Source organism: Melozone crissalis, unplaced genomic scaffold (genome assembly GCF_028551555.1).
Source record: "Melozone crissalis strain CALT ecotype California unplaced genomic scaffold, PUWL_Pcris_2 ptg000004l_1, whole genome shotgun sequence".
NCBI classification, from domain to species: domain Eukaryota; kingdom Metazoa; phylum Chordata; class Aves; order Passeriformes; family Passerellidae; genus Melozone; species Melozone crissalis.
This window is the reverse complement of record NW_026535782.1, coordinates 22,319,107-22,340,000: the sequence shown is the minus strand read 5'-3', so window position 1 is coordinate 22,340,000 and position 20,894 is coordinate 22,319,107. Positions and strand designations below refer to the sequence as shown.

The 20,894-nt window shown below is 38.0% G+C and overlaps 1 protein-coding gene across 1 annotated transcript in view; it reads right to left on the bottom strand.

Moving 5' to 3' along the window:
- ARID2 (AT-rich interaction domain 2) overlaps positions 1-20,894 on the bottom strand; it is a 92,925-nt gene that overhangs the window by 3,291 nt on the left and 68,740 nt on the right. The window contains exons 15-19 of the mRNA XM_054275367.1: positions 17,973-20,812; positions 10,315-10,463; positions 4,597-4,735; positions 4,412-4,497; positions 63-186 (exon numbers count right to left, since the gene is read on the bottom strand). Coding sequence (XP_054131342.1) covers positions 63-186; positions 4,412-4,497; positions 4,597-4,735; positions 10,315-10,463; positions 17,973-20,812 — 3,338 coding nt within the window. The remainder of the gene's footprint in view (positions 1-62; positions 187-4,411; positions 4,498-4,596; positions 4,736-10,314; positions 10,464-17,972; positions 20,813-20,894) is intronic.

Below are 20,894 nucleotides of genomic sequence, written 5' to 3'. Positions count from 1 at the left end.
AATCCCTGCAGTTAATAGCAGGCAACAATTAATATCTAATACTTCATTCAAACAATACTAACTGTGAAATCTCTGAAGACAAGGTTCCTTGATCCTCTCCTTAATGCCATTAGGGCAGCACTTGGATGATTCACAATGGCCTTCTGTGCTCTGGGAGTAGAGGCAGTAGCCCCTGCAGCTGGCTGCCTACATTAGTAAAGAAAGAATTAATAAAAATAAGCTTTGTGCTGCTTTCTAGACAATTAACAACTTGGAAAGTTTATCTTACAATTTTAACCTATCTGAACAGAGACACAAAGATCCATTAACACTTGGTGCTGATACATGATTGCTTCCACAGAGATAAGCCTCACTGTAAACCCTTAAGAAGAGTCATGCACTTTATTCTACGTGAAAAAACACTTCTCTTGAAGAAGTATTGCTCATCACCCCTGACATTTGTGATGGAAAAGTAATATATTGTACTAATAACACAGCCATTTCCTGAAGTGTACCAATTTAAAGGGGTGTTTCATCAGACAGGAACTGTGATAGCAGCTATGCAAATGCCATCTGAGATTTGGCCAGAGAAGGTCCTTGAAGTATAACCACTTAAAAGTTGATACAGCTCATTGGGACCATTAGACACTAAGACAATATAAAATATGTATTAACTGTGATTAATGAGGAGCAATATAAAATAACATAAGTTATAAGACATAAAACATGTAACTGGTAAATCAGATCAAACATTTGTAAAACAAATTACCTGTTACTGCACCTTTTAGACTGAGATTAATAAATTAGGCAGGGTATAACAAACTTAGCATAAGCAATTTCTCCATTTTCAGTATTAACACTAAAGTCAAAGCTGTATTTCACATAAAAACGTGGAAATTACTCATGCCATCAGAGTTCAGAATGTATAAATTGGTAACTTTACCTAATGATTTACTCATAATGTCATCCTAAAAAACAATTTGTAGTGGTGAAAAATATCACCACACTTCAGTATTTTGAACAATATTATTATGAAGTCTTTTCATACCCTAATAGAACTTGGTTAAGAAGTTTAAGTAGTGCTTACTTGTAAATGTGGCTTAAATGAAAAGTAATGAAAGCCTGTAGGAGTTTAATTTAGGTATCTTACACTGAAAGTGAATATTCTAAAAATAAAACTTGAATTCTCTATTTAGAGAGACTTTCTTAGTAATCTGAGGTTCTAATAGCAAGCAAGCCCAGATAAAAACTGGGTTACTTTAGTAAGAGACAGACTCCTCCCTAACACCTTAGCTCATAATCACTCTGTCATCCTCCCTGAATAGAAATAATATATATAATATAAAAATGTATAAAATAAAATATGTAATATAGGAAATAAATAAAAGGCTTTATGAAGTCAAAGGAGAATGGCAGGGGCTAAATTAAGAAAGTAGGCAATGACATGTTCATAGAAGACCGAGTACCACAGTAAAAAATTACTGTCTTTATTTCTAATTTCTTGAAGATCTTTGTTCTCTCTGTATTGAGAAGCATAAGGATTAATGAATGGAGGCTGTTCTGAATGCCTCTCTTCAATAGTTATCATACCATATTTTAGAAAGCTGAATTACTATTCTAGAAATACTGAAAAAGGGACAACTGCAATAAATTAGGAACATATTAAAAATTATCTTCTCTTTTTAAGTTTGAAGAAAAATGAAATGGATAAAATGCTACTGAGACACCAAGTGAACTGATGTATGTCTGTGGGCAAGTATCTCTCAAAACATCTATATTTCTTGAATTTCTTTAATTGTGTTATCAACTTAACTTCAAACTCTACCATTAATGTTGTGATTTAAAGGAATCTCCTGGCCCACTCTCACAGAGCATTAAGAATATTCACCTTTGCTTCAGTGGCAACAAGGAAAAAAAAATCACCCTGAACCCAAGAGGATTCCAATGCATAAAGCTACAGTCACTCAGTTACCTCTGAAAACCAGAAGAGTTAAAATAATAAAACTTGAAATGCAAAGAAATACAGAATTAAGGTATAAAACCAATTCTGTAATGCAGCTTTACACTGCCTAACTGGTTCTAGAAAAGCCATTACAGATTTTTTCAAGTGGGTATGGTGTTATGACAGACAGAAAAGATGATCAGGGAATGGGTCTGTCACACTGTGCTCTGGTTGACTTCCAGCACTGGTAACGCTCACAATCTGAAGTCTCTGAGGTACATGTAATTTTTACTGAATAGTGAGGGATTAAGTGAAGAGAGTTCACCTAATAAATGCCTAAAAGTTGATGACTTAAACATGCTTTGTCTCAGTACCAGGTTTTTTTCAGCTGCTTCAGAGCTCCATACATGAGTTTAATGATATGGAGTATCAGTTGTGAGCTGATATATCTGACACACTTCTAGGACTCAGAAAAAAGAACATTAAGCCAAGCCCTTGAAAGACAGCTTTCAAACATGAACTTGTAAGACAGCTTGAGGTGGAGCTGCTGGACTGAGCTTAGGGTTTCAACTGACACATCATGCATTCTGGAAAGCAAACTATCAATTCCTGTCTCCGTCATATAGCTGCTGGATGCTCCTTTTAGCTGTGCTAACAGAACTGTGGGGCAGTGCTGCAGGGTAATGTGGGGGACAGGACACACTACCCTTCCCCAAAATCCTCCTGTTTGTTAAAAGGAGGAGAGTAAAAGGAACAGAAAGGGAACCTGTATGTCTTCTCAAGACAGGAAGTGTATGAACTGCTCTGAGTGCTGACAGAGAAAGTCTCATCTCTTCCTTTTGTTCCAGCCCACCTCCTGTACTGGTGTTCAACCGACAGTAAGGCAAAGAGATTCCACTCGTGTGGCAAGCCCACTCTTTCATTCTATGAGCATTTTTTTTAAAAAACAAATTGATTTAGCATGCAATCTAACAAAAATTAAAGCTAGTTCCCTCACCATAAGCTGTGAGAAGCAATAAGGAATGTCACAGAGAATCAGAACAGAGTCATAAAATCATTTAGGCTGGAAAACACTTCTGGAATCACCAAGTCTAAATCTTAACCACTGCCACATCCACCACTGAACCATGTCCCTATGCATCACATCTGCACATCTTTTCAAGACATAAAACATGCAATTTTGAGCAGAGGAATGTTCTCATTTCAATCTGAATTCTGAAACCACACCCTTAGTATCTTGTGATATTGCAGTCTCAGTAAGTTGGCAGGAACTAGTTATATGTGTAAATTCCTGCTTTCTGAATCTGACCTAATTAGGGAATTCTGCCTCAGAAGAGGGGATGTATAAACAGTTTTTTTCCTATGACTACCTGTGCAAATTTAAAATAAGCTTGTGAGGACACACAGCTACTGGAATGTGTTATCTGTGCGATGGAACATTAAGAAAAGGATGAGTTAAGAACACATCATGCTTGTAGATGGTGTCAGCCCTACACTTCTCACTTACCAACTATTTAAGACTAAATTACCATAATTCTTCTTTCTCTGGTTTTCCAAGGTCTGAGTGTTGCTCAGTTTAATGAAACAAGGCCCCATAAAGCAATTATAAGTCTGTGTTAAGATGTTTTTTTATATTAAAAAATAAAAGGATTCTCAAACTAAATTTCTCAGTTTTCACAACTTGACTTTCTTTGCTGCCTCCAGCAGCTTGGTGGCAGTTTTACAAGCCACAAAACAGAACAGCAAAAATCTGCCTGGGACCATGTAATTACATCTAAAGTGGTTCCAGTCAGTTACTAACAAAGGCCAGGTCTTGACACACTTACACAAGTAACTGAACCTTGAACAATTCCACTATTAACACAGCCAGCCCCAAAACCTCACACCAATGGGGCTGTACTCTGCAATATTAATTCCACATGGTCGAAATCATTCTGGGAAAGAGAAGAACCAAATCTGATTTCAGATAGCAACACAAAATCAGAAGACTCTGAGGAGTCTATTGTTTATCTTGCTTGCTTGTTTAAAGGAAAATTTATTACAACAGTTCTTGGATCAAATCAGCCCAAATTTAGACCACAAAACTGGAAGGAATACAGCAAGTTACAGGACAATCCATCTCAGCTGTGTGACACATGAACCGTACACAATAAATAACTTTCCATTTGTATGACAAGCACTTCCCTGTTACAAGGAAAGTTATAAAATGCTGTCCAGTTGGGCAAAAAAATAGGAGAACATGTTGAGAACAACGTTCATCATAGAGTTTTGACCTATACGCTTTAAAGAACTACCTGGGGTTTTTTTAAGGTAACTGCAACTACATCAGAATCTATTCCCCTTTTTGTCTTACTGGAACAGACCTCAAATTTCATTACAGATTCTTAAACATACAGAGTTTCACCTGATAAGGCAAGTTATAAACAAACTCTTTCAATAATTTCTAATTCTCCTATTTTTTCTATTGTTAATGAGGCTCAAATCTCTTACTTATTGGAAGGCTTCTGATTTCCTGGTTGTCCAAGTTCATCTTGCTTTAATCCTGCAAGCAAAGCATCTCTGGAACAGTGTTTATCCTATTTGAGGAAAAGAGAAAGACAGTAAGAATGGTGTGTGGAAACTTACCGTAAAATTCTTACTGTTTTCTGAAGTAATATGTGAAAGAAAATGTGTACCTGTAAATGGGTAATGAAGGAAAACCTCTGCCGCTGGAAAGGCTCACATCCCTCCCACAAGCACTGCCCTGGGTACACATCCTTTCCTCCATGCTCGGTTGCTGCATGATAGAAAACCTGTGATGGTGTCTGAAACCACCTACAAAAAGAGGAGAGGAGAATTTGTTTTATTTTTTTTCCCCAGTGAATGGTTAAGTACAAATTCAACAAATATCAACTCATAGTGGTTAACATTTTTTTTTTTTAATTGAGACACACATTGATAAATGGAAACTTGCAAAATTTTGAAGGGAAAAATATGTATCCATATTACCAGTGAGCTACCAATAAATGTCAATATGATTTTTCCAAACTTGATTGAAATATCATGGTTCTATTTTCTACTTACACTTCACCAAAGACTTAATGCATGTTAAATCCAACAGACCCATTCTCTGCAATATACAGCAACAAACTATGCACAGCTTAACTAGATAAGGTTTACATAATATATTTTTATATTTATATATAAAAATATACAATATATTTATAGAAAATAATCTCTTATGTTCCTTCTCCCATTTTTCTTCTCCACTAGCAGTCAGATTCAGATCTTATTTAAATCTGATCAACTTGGTGGCCCTCCTCTGGACTCATTCCAGCAGGTCCATGCCCTTCCTGTGCTGGGGACCCCAGAGCTGGATGCAGCAGCAGGTGGGGCCTCACTGGACCAGAGTAGAAGGGCAGAATGACCTCCCTTGACCGGCTCTCTGTGCTGCAAGCACACAGGGCTGGATCACGTCCAGCCTCTCCTCCCCCAGCCCCCTGAGCCCCTCTCAGCAGGGCTGCTCTCCATCTGTCCATCCCCAGCCTGTGCTCGTACCAGGGTTTGCCCCAACCCAGGTGCAGCACCTGCCCTTGGCCTTGTCAAACCCCATGGGATTCCCATGGCCCCACAGCTCAGGCCTGTCCAGGTCCCTCTGGATGGCATCCTGTGCTCCAGGTGTGTCAACTGCACCGCTCAGCTCCGTGTCACCTGCAAACGTGCTGAGGGTGCACTCGATCCCTGCATCCATGGCATTAATGAAAATATTAGATAACACTGGTCCCAGTACAGACCCATGAGGGACATCATGTATCACTGAAGTCCATCAAGACTCTTAGCTACTGACCACCACCCTCTGAATGTGACTGTCCAACCAATTCCTAATTCATCTACCAGTCCACTTATCAAATCCGTCTCCCTCCAATTTAAGAAGAAGGATGTTGTGGGGGACCATGTCAAAGGCCTTACAGAAGTCCAGATAAATTATACCTGTAGCCCTCTCCTTACCCTTTGATGCAGTTACCCATCACAGAAAGCACTAGGTTGGTCAGACAGGATTTTGCCTTGCTGAAGCCATGCTGGCATTGTTTGTTCTTACCTGTTCACCAGCACGGGTACACCTCCTTTGACACTCCTTTTCTCATTAATGTACCTGTACAAGCCCTTCCTGTTATTTTCTGTGTACCTTCCCAGGTTCAGTTCCAGTTTTTCCAGCTCTGTTCCACTCCTCTGTCCCCAAGAACCCTCCCTTAACAGCAAGAAGTCTGCCTTCTTCAAGTTCAAGAGCCTGACTTGACTCCTTACCTGACCTAAATTTCTCAAGCCTGCAAGCTCCACCAATGCATGACTGCTGCAACCTAGGCTACCTCCAATCTCATGTAGACAAATGATGAGCTATAGTAACATATATAAGCTGGTAAAAGAGAATTGCTGTGTTTCAAAATACATGACATGAAAATAGTGAATGACTCAAAACATTAGGGTTTTGAGTCATATATACATTTGGGTATATATACACGTTATGTATTTCAGATGTTACAAATTAGGCCCCTTACTCCAAAAGAGAAAAAATACCCTAAGGATTTATCTACTCAAAATTCACTTCAATACAACTAACCCAGCTCATCAATATCCACTTAGTGTTTGGACCAAAGAGGTCTAGAAACCTAGCTGCTGCCATTTGGGAAGTTATTGCCAGCAGCTGCCCTCACACACTCGCAGCTTGTGAACAGCTGTTCAGTGAGTGCTTTGATTCAGCCACCTCCCTCCACATCCTGGTACTAATTTCAGTAGCGTCCACTATGCAAACATACTTGCAACTGATGCCTAGGCCTAAGTGCACAGATACTGATACCTGAACACTGTAACGACATCAAAGAGCTGATTTCACCCACAGACAATCCTTAGTTATAAACTGAATGCTACTGCAGTAACCACTGTAATACAGCAATTACCTTCTGCACTGGCAATAAACACTACTCTCTTTAAAAGCATTCATCTTTTACATGCCAGTTACCTCATACTGCAGGGAAGCTGAGAAGGAGCAATACCTGGCTCTTGCTGTTGGTCCAGATAACCCATAGTAGGAAATGAAAATAAAATGTTTTACATCTACACTGGCTCTCCAGTGGGTGTTTCAGAGGACAAAAAGATCTTCCCACAATAAAGGGGAATCTGCTTAAGCCTGGCACTAACCATTTTATGAATAATAAAATAATAATTTCTGGCACAGATGAAACAAATTTTATGGCCTAAGTGAATCCAAAATATCCAAAATACAGTGCAAAACATTTCACTCAACATGGCAAATCTTCAGAAAAATAAAGCTAATTCAGCTATATTGGCTCATTCACTTTTTAAAGTATTTAATATACTCAGTGTTATACACTTCAATCACTGACCTAAAAAGATTCAAACTTAGTAATATTTTGCAGAGAAAAACTAATTTTCCTTAAAGAAACACCTAACTATTGTAATAAAAAAAGCTTACGTACTGACAATATGGTCAGTTCAGTCTAGACTGTTGTTACACACTTAATTCATCCATGGTTCTGTTCAACTGCTGAACAGAACATTAACAGCTGACTTGACAGGACTGGAGATTCAATAGCATTTTCAATTTACTTTTTAAATACAAAGCAATTCAAGAGCAGACATCTGCCTGCCTGGGAAACAAAACAGCAGCTTTTAAATTAAGCTGCACACAATTAGCAGTACCTGCAGACAGCTGAAGTTCAAAGGAAAACACCTACTTTCTGTTACATCCTTAATGCAAAGTAATGTGCTGACTGACACCTTTTAGAATTTTACTTCCACTTCAGATATTAAATGTGAACAGATCTGCCAGAGGCCAATCATTTCAACTATTTGCATAATTCAGCCTCATCTCATTGTAGTTTTTAGACACTACTAAATCTGTGGCATTTCAAATCTTGGTGTAATGTTTCCTAATTCGGTCCTAAAAAACGCAAACCAAACCACCAATACACACCACTGGAACGTTGCTGACTGGAGCAGCCAAATTAGTCAGTAGGAAAAGAACACACTGTTTTATTTATTCATATTTATCTTGCTTCACAATAAAATGTTTAAGGATTTCACTGACTTCTGCAGTGCATTTTTGAAGGAAAACATAATGTTAGTATTTTTTTGAGAATTAAACTAAAGAACATGCATAGAGAAACAGGTGAAAATTATTTTTTCAAATGTGCCTCCTGTTGTATCTTTCCAGTTAGCTACAAATATCACAAAAAACCCCCAGTATTCTATCATTCTACTGTGATGAAACTGACTGCTTAATCCTAGGGAAAAAAATGCTAAGCAATTGAGAATGAAACCAAGAAGTGAATATGAAGTTCACACAGACTAATGACCCACTCAAAAGAATCTTCTTGTTTCCCATTTAAACTACTCAATAAAAGCAGCTAAGACTGAGAGCTACAAACAAAAAAAGAATAGGTGGCAATTCCAGATTTTTCTTTACATCTAACAGAACCAGGAAGCCTACAGGAGATTTTATATACCTGTATTCAATCAGGCTCTTCAAGGAATATGAATAAACAATACATATTTGAGGAAAATGCTAACTTAACATTTTGGTTCTCTTCACCACAGAGAAGGTCGAGTGTAATGTTTATCTAAATTGGTGTTAGGCTGGGACTGAAATAACTACTTTAAAGCTGAGAGCATAAAAACAAGAGCTGTCATATGAACTAAATCTATTAATGCAAAAAATGTCTGAAAGCTTTTGAAAAGAATGCAATTTGAGCATGAATGAAAAACAGTACAGGAAGTAACAGCCAGATAAACTAAAGCAACAGAAATAATACACTAGGCAGGGAGCAAAATACAGAGATCAATGGCCTTGTAGCCCTGAACTTCAGTCTCAGGTAAACCTTCTGGAGTTGTATTTGAAGACAGACTACAAAAAGACTGATAATGTAAGGTAATTTAATACTACTGCTCCTCCTCCTGCCCCAACACAGTTTATCCCATGTAAACTTTAGACATGGAATAAAGTTGGTGACTTATACTTTGAAACTGTAGTTCAGCAAACTCTGACATGTTACAAGCTGGCAAGGCTTCTGTGTGACACTGCCCCAGCCTTTCATTTCAACCTCAATGCAACCCACCCACACCTAGGCATGAGTAAATGCATCTACTGTGGAGCCAGCAGACTCTGGCTCTATCGTTCTATTTACTAGTGGTAAGGGAGGAAACTGCAGAGTAAGTAAAGCCTTTCTTACATAGAAAAGTGTCACCTATCAAAGAAAGAAAAATCACTTTTAAAGGGAAAATAGTGCCATGACTTAAAAGCACTAGATCTCTTGCACTGACTGAATGTCTTGCATAGACTGAACAATCTTAGAATTATGTTTGCAAGCAATGAAAGCAACAGAAATTACACCTTCAGGGGTTTCATACTAACCCTCATTCACTATTCCTGTAATTCTGTTCAAATGTCTTATTTTCACTATCCATTCCAAACAGCTAAACTTCTCCATCTTTTCATCTTAACTTTTAAATTTCCCACCAGCTTTTAGTTAAATCAGCTTTATGCTCCCTTTGTCATCCTACAGCTATGAGGCTGTCACTCTTTTTTATACTATCCTACATGTTATGCAATTTTTCTCACTCACAATTTGTCTCCAGATTTCAAAGTAGGTATTTGACAACTACCTTTTTTCACCACCTCTCTGCCCTTGCCCACAAACTAAGCATATTCACAAACCTAAGTTATTTTAAAAGTCAGTGACAAGATACACATACTTTCCATAAGAATTGTATCAAGCTTTTATAAGCCTCCATCTAAATGTCTAGTAGTTCCCTCCTCCCTAATAACAACAGAAGCAAATTTAAAAAAAAAATAATAATCATGTCTGTCTAGTCTTAAGAGCCAGTTTCTTACTACTTCCTTTCAAGACAATGGCATCCTCTGGAACACAAATGGTATAATTACCAAAATTAGTCATAAGCTAAATAAGACTGTGACCAGGACATTGAAGTGCAACACCCTGCTCTTGCAGAACTGGAAACGCAAGAAAATGTCAAGCCATGATTTGTAACTGCAGTACAGGAACTATTTTATATGTGCAACAAAGAGAACAAGTTTCAGAGATCAGAATTCTTTTAAATTAACCACACAACTATTTCTTGTTGCTAAAGAATCAATATACTTCAAGAAAGTTACATAATACTCATTTTATGCTCTGAAGCATAACTCAGAGGAGTTAAGTGTCCTGCCTTCCCCCATCTCATTCAATTTCCTCAATAGTTTTCACTTTTTCTTTTCCACACTGAAAACGTGTAAGGTAACTTAAGGAAACAGAATGGATGGAACTTATAGTAGAATCATCTTCTATATACAAGCATCTGTTACATATGAGTAAAAGGTAAATAAAGAAGCCATTTACTTTTTACAAGATTGCCACAGACACATGAAGTTCTGTCCAGGTTTTTTCATTTGCTCTGCATGTTGACTTGCTGCAGTGTATGAAGGTGGCTGCAAATTCATCTGCTGGCCCTGTACTTGAACTGTTGGCATCGATGTTGCAGGTGTGCTCTGTAGAAAAAGTTAAAATAGTTTTAAACAGGGCTTATTTCTATACTTGACATACAGTTTACTGCTTGTTGAAAGACTTTTTGTTTTACACTTAAATCCACCACAGGTGTTTAATTTTTAATACTGTGAACTCTGAATAAGCATTAGTAAGACACAGTAACATGAGGGACATACAACTTTTACACTGTATTACTGATACAGAACTTCATAATAGTTAAACAATAAACTTCATGCCCAAATACAAATACAGAATTATGTCTGCAAAGAAATTTCTCAAGGGCACAAATGGAGCAAAGATTAACATTATTTTTCAAATGCTTTGTTGTTATTTAAGAAAAGGAAAAAACCTCATGCAAACTCAAGGCATCGCAGTATCATCAGCATAGGGAACAGCACCACGGGCTCAGAATGCCTGACAATGCTGTACAACTTGTACACAACAAAAACAGAAACATACCAGAAAGCAAAATTACTTTCCCCCCTCACTCCCCTGCAATATAACAAAACACTTAACCCTCAACTAAAATTATCTTTCAAATTACCTAAAAATATATAAACACAAACTAATTTTAATTCTTTTTCTTAATAATGGATATTGAATGCGGAATGTTCCATTTCAAAACACTGTCTGTGTCAGAATATTGTTTCTCTTCTTCTTTTTTCCTGGAAGTCTCTGGTCAGCAAGTTCTAAGTTTCTAAGGATGATGACAGTAGAAAAATTAAGCTTCTGAGTATTATTTAGAGATGAAGACCTAACATCCTTTTCTTCCCCACTGTTTGAAAACAAATTCATACTCTAAAGAGATCAAATAATATTACTTCCATGTCTGTGTAAGAATACACTAAGCAAACACTTTCAAATGGTGCACACGTTTAGATCTTTACAGCTCTTTTACTGAGTAGCTTTAGACTTTCACTACAAAGAAACCAATTTCTAACATTTCATTTTTATATCAACTTACATTTTCTTCCTGCTGATCTCTTGGCATTGTGGACAGCAGTCACACAAGGTAGTGAGATAACTATCACAGATTATACTACATATATAGTATACTATTATACTAACATGACCCAAGGGACAGCAAAAAAGCCTGATCAAAAGCAAACACATCCCATATCCAAACAATAAAGCATGACAAAAATAAGGAAAAACTCTAAACTCTGCAAAACACCTGAGTACAGCACAACTACTTATGATGCCTGTGATCCATCCACATATATGAAAAGTTGTAAGAAAGGACTTGAGTCCATTAGTCATAACTACAAACTATTTTGAACTCAGCAATGATTTTCACCTAAGGACCTTTAAGCTATTTCATAGAATGGGTAATGAATCCTTCACAAGATATCTTTTAACAAAAGGTAAGCATAAGTGGAGCCTTTTAATATCAACGTCCCCTTAAAAAGGCATTTTTAAAATGAAGCTGCAAGCAAAAAAAAGGAGTGTCAGCAGTACAGCTTGTTTTGCAACCTTCACTTGGCATCCCAGTATCAACACATTCTGATGGTCTTTTATGTGACTTTTTATCCCTCTAGAACTTCTGTCTCATTTAATGTGCTGAAGAGAAAATGAGCTTACTGAATGAACTCAGTATTTCGTTTAATTCTCATCATTCAATGTGTGGTTCATGTATTATTTACTCCATTCAAAGCCAACCCTGCAATTAATCTGGAATTATGAATTTTCTCAAGGGTTTCTCTGGCAAGCTCTCCTAGTGGTATTCAAAGGTTTTAATATCATCTCATTGAAATATTGTTTATTTTAAATAAGTTGATCTGAGATATACAGCACAAAATGTTGCATTCTGAAAATGAAAGGGCTTAGAAAGAGAAACAAATTTTCAGGACAAAAAGTTGTCATTCAGTGCCCCCTCCCATTTTTTTCCACTTTTTTTTCCTCTGAGGAAAAAAGCTAATAAATTGAAAACAAACATGTAAAATAGCTGTTGTTGTTTAAAATTCTCTTCTTACTGCTCTACTGTGGAGTAGTTTCACTCAAACTTGGTGGACACAACTTCCATGTATTTTTTAAGACAAATCCATTGCTTGCCTATCAGCAATGACTGATTTTTGATTATATTTTTAAATCAACATGTAAAGCAAAGTTACATTTGCTCCTAGCATTTTTTATTTTATTTTAGAAATGAAAGTTTTACAGTTAAATATCACAACGCTTTCCTCTCTTCATTAAAAAGATCAGAAAGATTCATAAAGATCAATGCTAATTTTTGGTTTCCTTTTCCTTCTTTTGTCATGTATTAGTTTAGTAATGCATGACACGTGGGCTATCACTAAAATTAGGTATAGCCTCTGTTTTTCAGAAATTAAACTCCTTTTCCTCACAGAAACATACCTAGAAATACTTGCTAGGTGCTACCTACTTTACAGTGCTCATATGCAATGATTATGTTAATGCACTTATTTCTTTAAACGAAGACAGACGTTAACTTTTCCCTAATTAAGTCTAAGAAAAGTTACATCGTAAAGTCTTTCCCTGGGGCATAAAGATTCCAGAAAATTTCCTCCTCTAGTGAAAACATTTAATGAATCCAGATTTCCCAAGAAAACAAATGCCCAGTACTCTGCTACACTTGAAAGCGCTCCACAACACCCTTTTATAATCAAATTAGACCTCTCCATGATACAATTTGCAACTGCCACCACTTAGCCCTTTTCTCACACAATCTTGGGACTGAAAGGTCCCTCTAGAGCAGCAGCATCTGTCTCAGTAGGGTTTATACTCAATCCTCAACTATACAAATACAAACTGTTAATGCCTGTACAGTCAACTTACAGAGCAGATACTAGAGCCTACTTTTAATAAGCAGGTAGAGATTTTATATCGAGACGGGGCTGACTTTAGACTGAGGTATTGGAGAGGGGGAGGAAACTCAGCCTGGTCATGATAACCAAAACTACAACTAAGAACTTTCTGCTAACTCGAATGGACTGTTTACCCTACATTTGGGCACAGAAGCTCCTTGTGTGGTAGGAGTAACAACCCCTATGAGTTAAGGCCAAATGTGGCCTCCACTTATATTTGACAGAAGCAATGATGCTATTCCCTTTATGCATGAACAGATAACTACTTTATCATGACACCTGCACATTCTATTTAAAAGGCCTTCTATGCCACCATCAAGAGAACACTGCGCATCCCAGTGTGTTGGGGATTCTGTTGACATGTAGAGCCATATGCAGTTTAAAAGCATTAAGCTGCATTTTTTCCCCATCACTAATACATGCACAGCCACTATAAATAAATCTAATTTTAAAAGAAACAATTATTAGTAAAAATACTTTTAAAGTATAACAGGATTTACAGCTTGGTATGACAAAATTTTGTTTAGCTTATTCACGCTAATGAACACATCTATAAAAACACATAAACTGAAAACAAATGGAACAGGATTTGAGTGTGAGAAAGGGGTCAAGTGGATAAGCAGGCACCAAAATAAATGTTCTTTTCTTGTTAGATTACTGAGAACTTTATGCCTCCTTGCAACAGTGTGCTTCACAAGTGAAGGGCAATAAAAGCACACAGATTCTGTATTTCACTACTTCCAGCTGAGGAACTCTTTTGCTCTGTGGCTAGGAATGAATTACACCTCCTGGAGCTACACACCTGCTTTCTGGTGCATGGTAATTCTCAGCTTTCCAATCAACACAGAGCAGGAGCCAACAGCCAAGGCCACACAAACTTTGCCACCTAAATTTCAACACAAGCATGTTTCAAGTGGGCAGCCTTAAGAGAAACGGGCATGCATTGTTTGTGAGGGAATGACAGTGATGAGCAAGAAAATCATTACTTTAAAAGCCAGATGAGGCAATTTAAATCAGATATGCTCAATTCTAAGGACTTGGCGTGATATCAGAGCATTCCTTTAAAACACACACCAATTGGGACAAACCAGCATGGTTATGTTCAACAGATGTTTTGGAGGCGTCTGAAGAGGAATAAGAAAATGTGGCAAAGAAAAGCATACAGATAGGTAATTGCTCACTTCTTTTTCAACCACCAGCCTAGCACAATGCCTCAGGAAAGCAATAAACCATGAACAGAGAACAACCAAAATAAAAGGAAGCCAAAAAAGTACAGTACCGGTTCTGTCTCCTCTCAAGAGTACATTTCATGAGCTTACAAAATATAGATGGAGATGTAAGAGCAAAATTGCAACACCCTGTGTATCATGTGTACCTATTCTGACCTAACTAACAGATCCCACTTTTTACCATAATGCAAAATATGGAAAGAAATTCTTATATATTCAGTATACATACAGTTATTATTCAACAAGCTTGATATGACAAAAGGTATACAATTAATAGGGAATAATCTCAGATTATATACACAAGAAACCTGTAAATATATACAGATTATATACACAAGAAACCTCTGTGTGTGTATATATATACATATATATATATATACACAGAAAGAAAGCTTTGTCTAATTGGCTTTTAATGGCACTTACATGGGCTATCTCATAAAGAGTCAGTATACAATTTTAATAGGGCAATTAAATTAACATTTTTCCCCAAGTACACTGTATCATCCCATTTCAAACTACCTTTCATATAAGGGAACAAATTTCTCTTATCTTCTACATTCCCTTAAGGATTATTTAATGCTTTCTTGCTTTCCTTAGTTTTTAGATTGCTGTTCCCCTCCTGCCTTACTTGGTCATCCCTCCTTATTTTCAAGCACCTTCCCTTTCTCCTCTCTGTAGTTCATGAAAGCTAATCCTACTGTAGTTGCATAACCAATACCCTTCTTCCTTTTCTGCCCCCTGAACCTCATTTTTAAGTCTTCCTGTTTGGTTTTACTTTTATTACATTTTTTTTCTTCTCTTTCTTTCACACTTCTCTGAAATACAAGCTGTTAACTAACAAGCAAACAGGAAATCACCCACTAAAAGCTTCAGCAGCTATGTAATTTTGCCATAGCTAATATCCCTTCATTCTCTGTCCCTTACTGTTTGTCTCCACTGGATTATATTTCTAATAAATTTCATAATGTTTGCAGTAAAAAATGCTCTCCCTTTTCCTTCTGCAAGACAGCCAATATATACTAAAGTACTTCAGAGAGGATAAAACAATGCAGATGCTCAAGTGAAAAAAATGTTCCTCAGCTACTGCCTTTCAAAAAAGTCAGGGGTAAGGAAGCTACTTGTCAGATGAGGAAGACTCAAAATGTGAGGGAGAAAATAGAAGATAACACAAGGCCTAATCCTAAATGAAGTCATTACTAAAATTCACACCAACTTCATGAGATTTCGGCTGCATTTCTGAAAATTTAGAAATCCCCCTAAAAGCAGACTTAATATTGGAAAAACATCTTCTCTTCCAGAAAAGCAATGGCTATTGCAGCTGCTCAGCAACTTTAGAGAAAGAAAAAGAGCTGGCCAGGGTGATTTTGATAGTCTATAATCCAACATGTTAATTTTAAAGAAGTGGCAAAGATCTCTGCAAATCCTACGCCAAACTACGATGTTCACTGTATCTGAACAGAGTACTCTAAAATGGGTTCAACTGTAAGTCTGTACTTGCAATATTATGACAGACATGATTTGTAAATATACAAACATATGGCTAAGGGAAATAGTTAATGAATAAATTTCTCACCAAGTTCAAAACTAATTAACTCATTTCTCCCATATTTCTGTAATTTTGAAAAAAGGAAGAGCATCCTACAGACAGCAGAATGAGCAAGCTTTCAGGTAGGGAGACATTTCTACCAAACGGCAAACCCAAGAGGCAGCATCTCTTGTTGTAGAAGTAATGAAAAATGTAGTAACTATTCATTATAGTGATACTGGGGATAGTGTAAAGAGGAAACTATCAGCACAGATTTTTTTTCTCTATCCTCCCCGTCTAGTATCATGATATACATTATCAAAATCAAATGAAATAGTTAAATGTATTACTCCCTTCTTAAAATCTGCTCACATAGTAGCTGCTTGAAATACAACTGCAAATTCTTTTCAGGTACATATTGAGGGAATAAATAAACCTATTCCATTCAAGACAGCCACACCATTTTATACTTCAGCCAAATCCTTAGCAAAGCTATAAGAGAAATTCAAACTGTGTAATAAAGACATTCAGTGTAAAAAGCAAGGTATAGCTAATATATCTGCACTACAGAAAATCTAGCATGTTGTCCCTATGCTGCTAACAGACACTATCAATTTTGATCAAATTATTTCTATTAAGAACAAAGATAAATAACATATTAGAAAAATACAGATCTCCCAACAAAACCCAAGCAAAAATTTAGGAGCGAGTTTAAAGACATTCAAATACATTTTAAGAATTAAGTTTGTGCATTGTCACAGTTAGAAGCAAGAAGAAGAGAAAGTAAAAAAGGAAAAAACTATTTAACTGTTAACTGTGATTTTTGACAACTAGAAAAGTCAAAAGAGTTTTCAAAAGCAAATTAACTTGCCACAGAAAATGAAGTAGTACTAGCCAGCACTTGTCACATTTTGAGTTCTAGGTCTGTATAAGCCCGTCATGTCTATGCCTTCTAATTTGTCAAAGGTAACCAAACCCCCAACCAAAAAAAAAAGAAAAAAAAAGTAAGAAATAAAAGACCTGTTAATCCAAGGTCAAAATGTACTAACATACACTCAGGACTTCCTCTCTCTGGTCTGTCAGAACTCTTAACTGCCAGACCTACCATTCTATTCCCTTTACTCATACTCAGGTTAGGAATGGGTTTTTTGGGGAGCAATTTTCTGCCTATGTATAAAACTAAAATAAATTCTTGGGAACAGAATCATCTGTGACATCATTATTTTACTTATTAATACTCCTGATGTCTATGCATCATTTCTAGTAAAGTGTTAGGGAGTAACCACTTTCAAAAGCTTTAACAAATTCAATCAAGGGACAAAAAAGCCCAACAAACTCTGACCAAAGCTTGGCAAACAGAGAAAAAAAACCCCTCAAAACAATGCTTGTTTTATTGATAAACATTGTGAATATTTTGTAATAAATAAATGCAAATATTTCAACAAATTTACAAAATAGTACTTTCTCCTAACTGTAGTGAACCCACAAAGCAAGACCTTGAGAACCAACTTCAAATGCAGGATTCAGTCACCCACATGCAGGTGTGTTTTTCTCCCAAAAAACACATTCACCCCTCTGAAGTGACCGAGAACAAAATGCAGAGCAACACTGACATTTTTACAAGACCATGCAGCACATCATTGTTGTTTTCAGAACGGTTAATCCTTTAAAGAAGAAAATAGTGAGCAGAAGTTCTTTCCTCACTGCATATTATCAAGCTACAAATTTTGAATTCCACTGTTGTCACTGACACTGAAAAAGAATGTAAACTGTTAAAACTTTAGTCTGTGGAAGAACAGTAAGTATCCTTTTCTGAATATCTAAAATACTATGCAGGAGATATCGACCGAGCTCACATTTTCAGTCATGTTATTTCACACTATTAGTCAGAATCACAGCCAGAATAAACATAAAAAGAACACTGCAACATACCTGTGTGACCATGCTTTGTATATACGTGGTTGGATGCTGCTGCTTTTGTTGAACAGCACTTTCTATTGCTACTTTCGCTACAGTGCTTGGATCCGCTCCAGCTGGCACAGCAACCATAGTTGCACTGCAACCAGCATTGTTGGGGTCACTGATTGTAACAATTCTAACTCCTACTTTATTTGGAATTCCTGGAACAGTTTCCCTGTCATTATCCTCTGCTGGCCTCTTTGCAGTTTTGCATTCTGCTGTGCCATTAGTAGACCGAACTTCGGAGGACAGGGTAGACTGGGACACTCTAGGTCCTGAGTGTGGAACTGCTATGATTTGATGCCCCTGTATAACAGAGGCTGTAGATTGTGGTGAGACAACTACACTTGGGCGTTGCTGAGGCACATCTGAATTCAAACTTGAAGCTAGAGGTCCATTAGGTAAATCAGTGTTGGTACCACTAAGTTGCTGGGTTAACAGTTTTGCAGCCTCCTGTGTACCGCTTACAACAGGTGAACTACTCAAAGTTAATACAGGCCCATTAGAAATTCTTTCCCCTTGATCACCTTTGGCAGTATCTTGCTGCGTGGCATCCAAATTCCCTTGTTGTTCCACTGAAGATATCTCACCATTTCCTACATGATTGGAAGTTTTGTGATTTGGAATGTTTTTGCTCAAATGAGAACAATCTCCTTTATCAAAATCACAGATTCCATTAACTAGGGGCTTCTTCAAATCACTTTTAATTTCCTGTGTGTCCATTTGTTCAAAGTTCTGCTTTCCAGGAGCTCCGTTCTCACCCATTTCTAATGATGGCCCATTACTGACTTGTGAGCACTGATTGGCCTCATTCTGTGTTTTCCCTGAGTTAGAAGGAGGTAGACTGGAGTCACTATACTTTCTCCCATTTAAAAGACTTCCCACCTGCATTTCATTTTCTTTTGCATCCCCATTGCTGGTGTTTGCAGCTCCTCTTCGGCAGGAAGGATTCTCCATAACTTCAATTTTACGTTCATGAATGTGTAAACCTGTTGCTTCCTTTGCTTCTTCCTCCTTTTGGCAAATTATTTTATCACCTTTGAATGGGGGAGCAGCAGTACACGGTGATTGTCCAGCTGAAGGTGCTTGAGTAGCTGGAAGGGTTTGCACCTGTAGCCCAACTCCTGTCTGTGCTCCACTCACTGAAATTCCTGCTGGAGCAATTATCTGAGTTGCATTTCCCTGACTCACAGTTGCAGTAGCAAAACTCGTATTTGGCACAACTGTTATCGTAACCTGGTTGCCAGTAGTCCCTTGGAAAATAGTTGCTGGGCTGTTTGAGATCAACTGGCCTGGCAATATCTGTAAATTAGAAATGGGTACTGTTTGCACTGCCCCTTGGGGCGGGATTGCACCCGGGACCAGCTGAACATTTTGCTGTCCAACTAGCAGCTGCTGAGCTGGAGACTGTCCTTGAACTCCAAAACCTGCTGTCTGGTTATTGGCCATCTGATAAACCACCTGAGGGCTAGGAGCTCTTGCATTGTTAGGTGGAGGAATCTGTGGAGCTGGGAGTATAAGCTTCCCCCCGGGAGTTGAGGGGCCTCTTTTTGGAAGAAGCAGTTGTTTTATCAGGCTAGACTCACCAGAGCTGGGCTGGCCAACTCCCACTCCCGTATTAGCTTGCTGTGACTGAACTTGCATTTGCATCGATTGTTGCACCTGTACCTGCTGCTGCGATGATGCTGGTGAATGTTGCTGCTGCTGCTGCCTCTTTACAGAAAGCATCTGGCTAACAGTAGGAGGGGGTCCTTGTGACTGAGGAGTGGTAGATGAAGATGACATAACTGTAGGGACTTGATTATTTGTAACTGGACCAGGGGATGGTGAAGATGATGGAGTAATGCTCGGCTGTCCAGCCAACTGGACAGTTTGGCCAGCAGGAATAGAAGCTGGGTTAGCAAGCACAATTTGATGAATGGCTGGTGCATATGTCTGACCTTGCTGAGCTGGCTGGCTTACTATCACTACACTTTGCTGGGATGGTGCTGGAGGCTGCTGCTGCGGCTGTTGCCCCACAGCAGGTGGACCTTGCTGAGACGGCAGAGGCTTTGGTGCAATATTCTGAAACCCTACTCTAGATGTCGGTGGGTTTTGAACACCTGCAATTGTAACCACCTGCCCAGCTGCTACTTGGAAATTCTGAACTGTGGTGGCAGAAACCATGTTAGATGCAGAGGTTGTGACATACTGCTGTGGTGCTATGATGACCGTATCTTGTTGCTGGTTACCCGCAGAAGACTGCTGAGATGATGTCTGCCCAGGTTGTGATGATGTGCTGATTAGCTGTTGACCCTGTGAAACTGCTGAACTGCATGCTGGTAGGTTTTGTACTCTGCCAAATATATGACCCTGAGGTACAGCTTGCTGAATTACCGTAACAGGAGTGCCTGAAGGTATCTGTCCTGGTACCACTGCGTGCAGTGGGGACTGTTGTTGAATTACAGGTTGGTGGTGAAGCATCTGAGAACTCACAACTGTAACAGATGGCTGCTGGCCTGCAGTGCTGTGATTTTGATTAGAAGCTCCTCCTACTGCAATAGGAACAGGAACTGCAGACTGAGGAACAGAGCTCTGTATTACTGCAGCCTTCACTACTTCACAGGATATTGGACCTTTATTCTGTATAACAGTCATTGGAGCATTCTGTTGTGTATGAATAGAAGGATTTTGTGGAATTCTAGAAACAGTCTGTGCCACAGTGTGAACACCTTGAATTGGAAAAGACATCTGTGTTGCTGTCAAAGTTGAAGACTGGTTAATAGGGGTCCTCTGATAGTGATTTCCTACACCGGGTAGCCCATGCGCGATTCCTGTTGAAATAAACACAGAAAAAGTATGGAAGCAGAGATAACTTCAAACACATTAACAAATGTTTAAAAACCCAAGATCTGA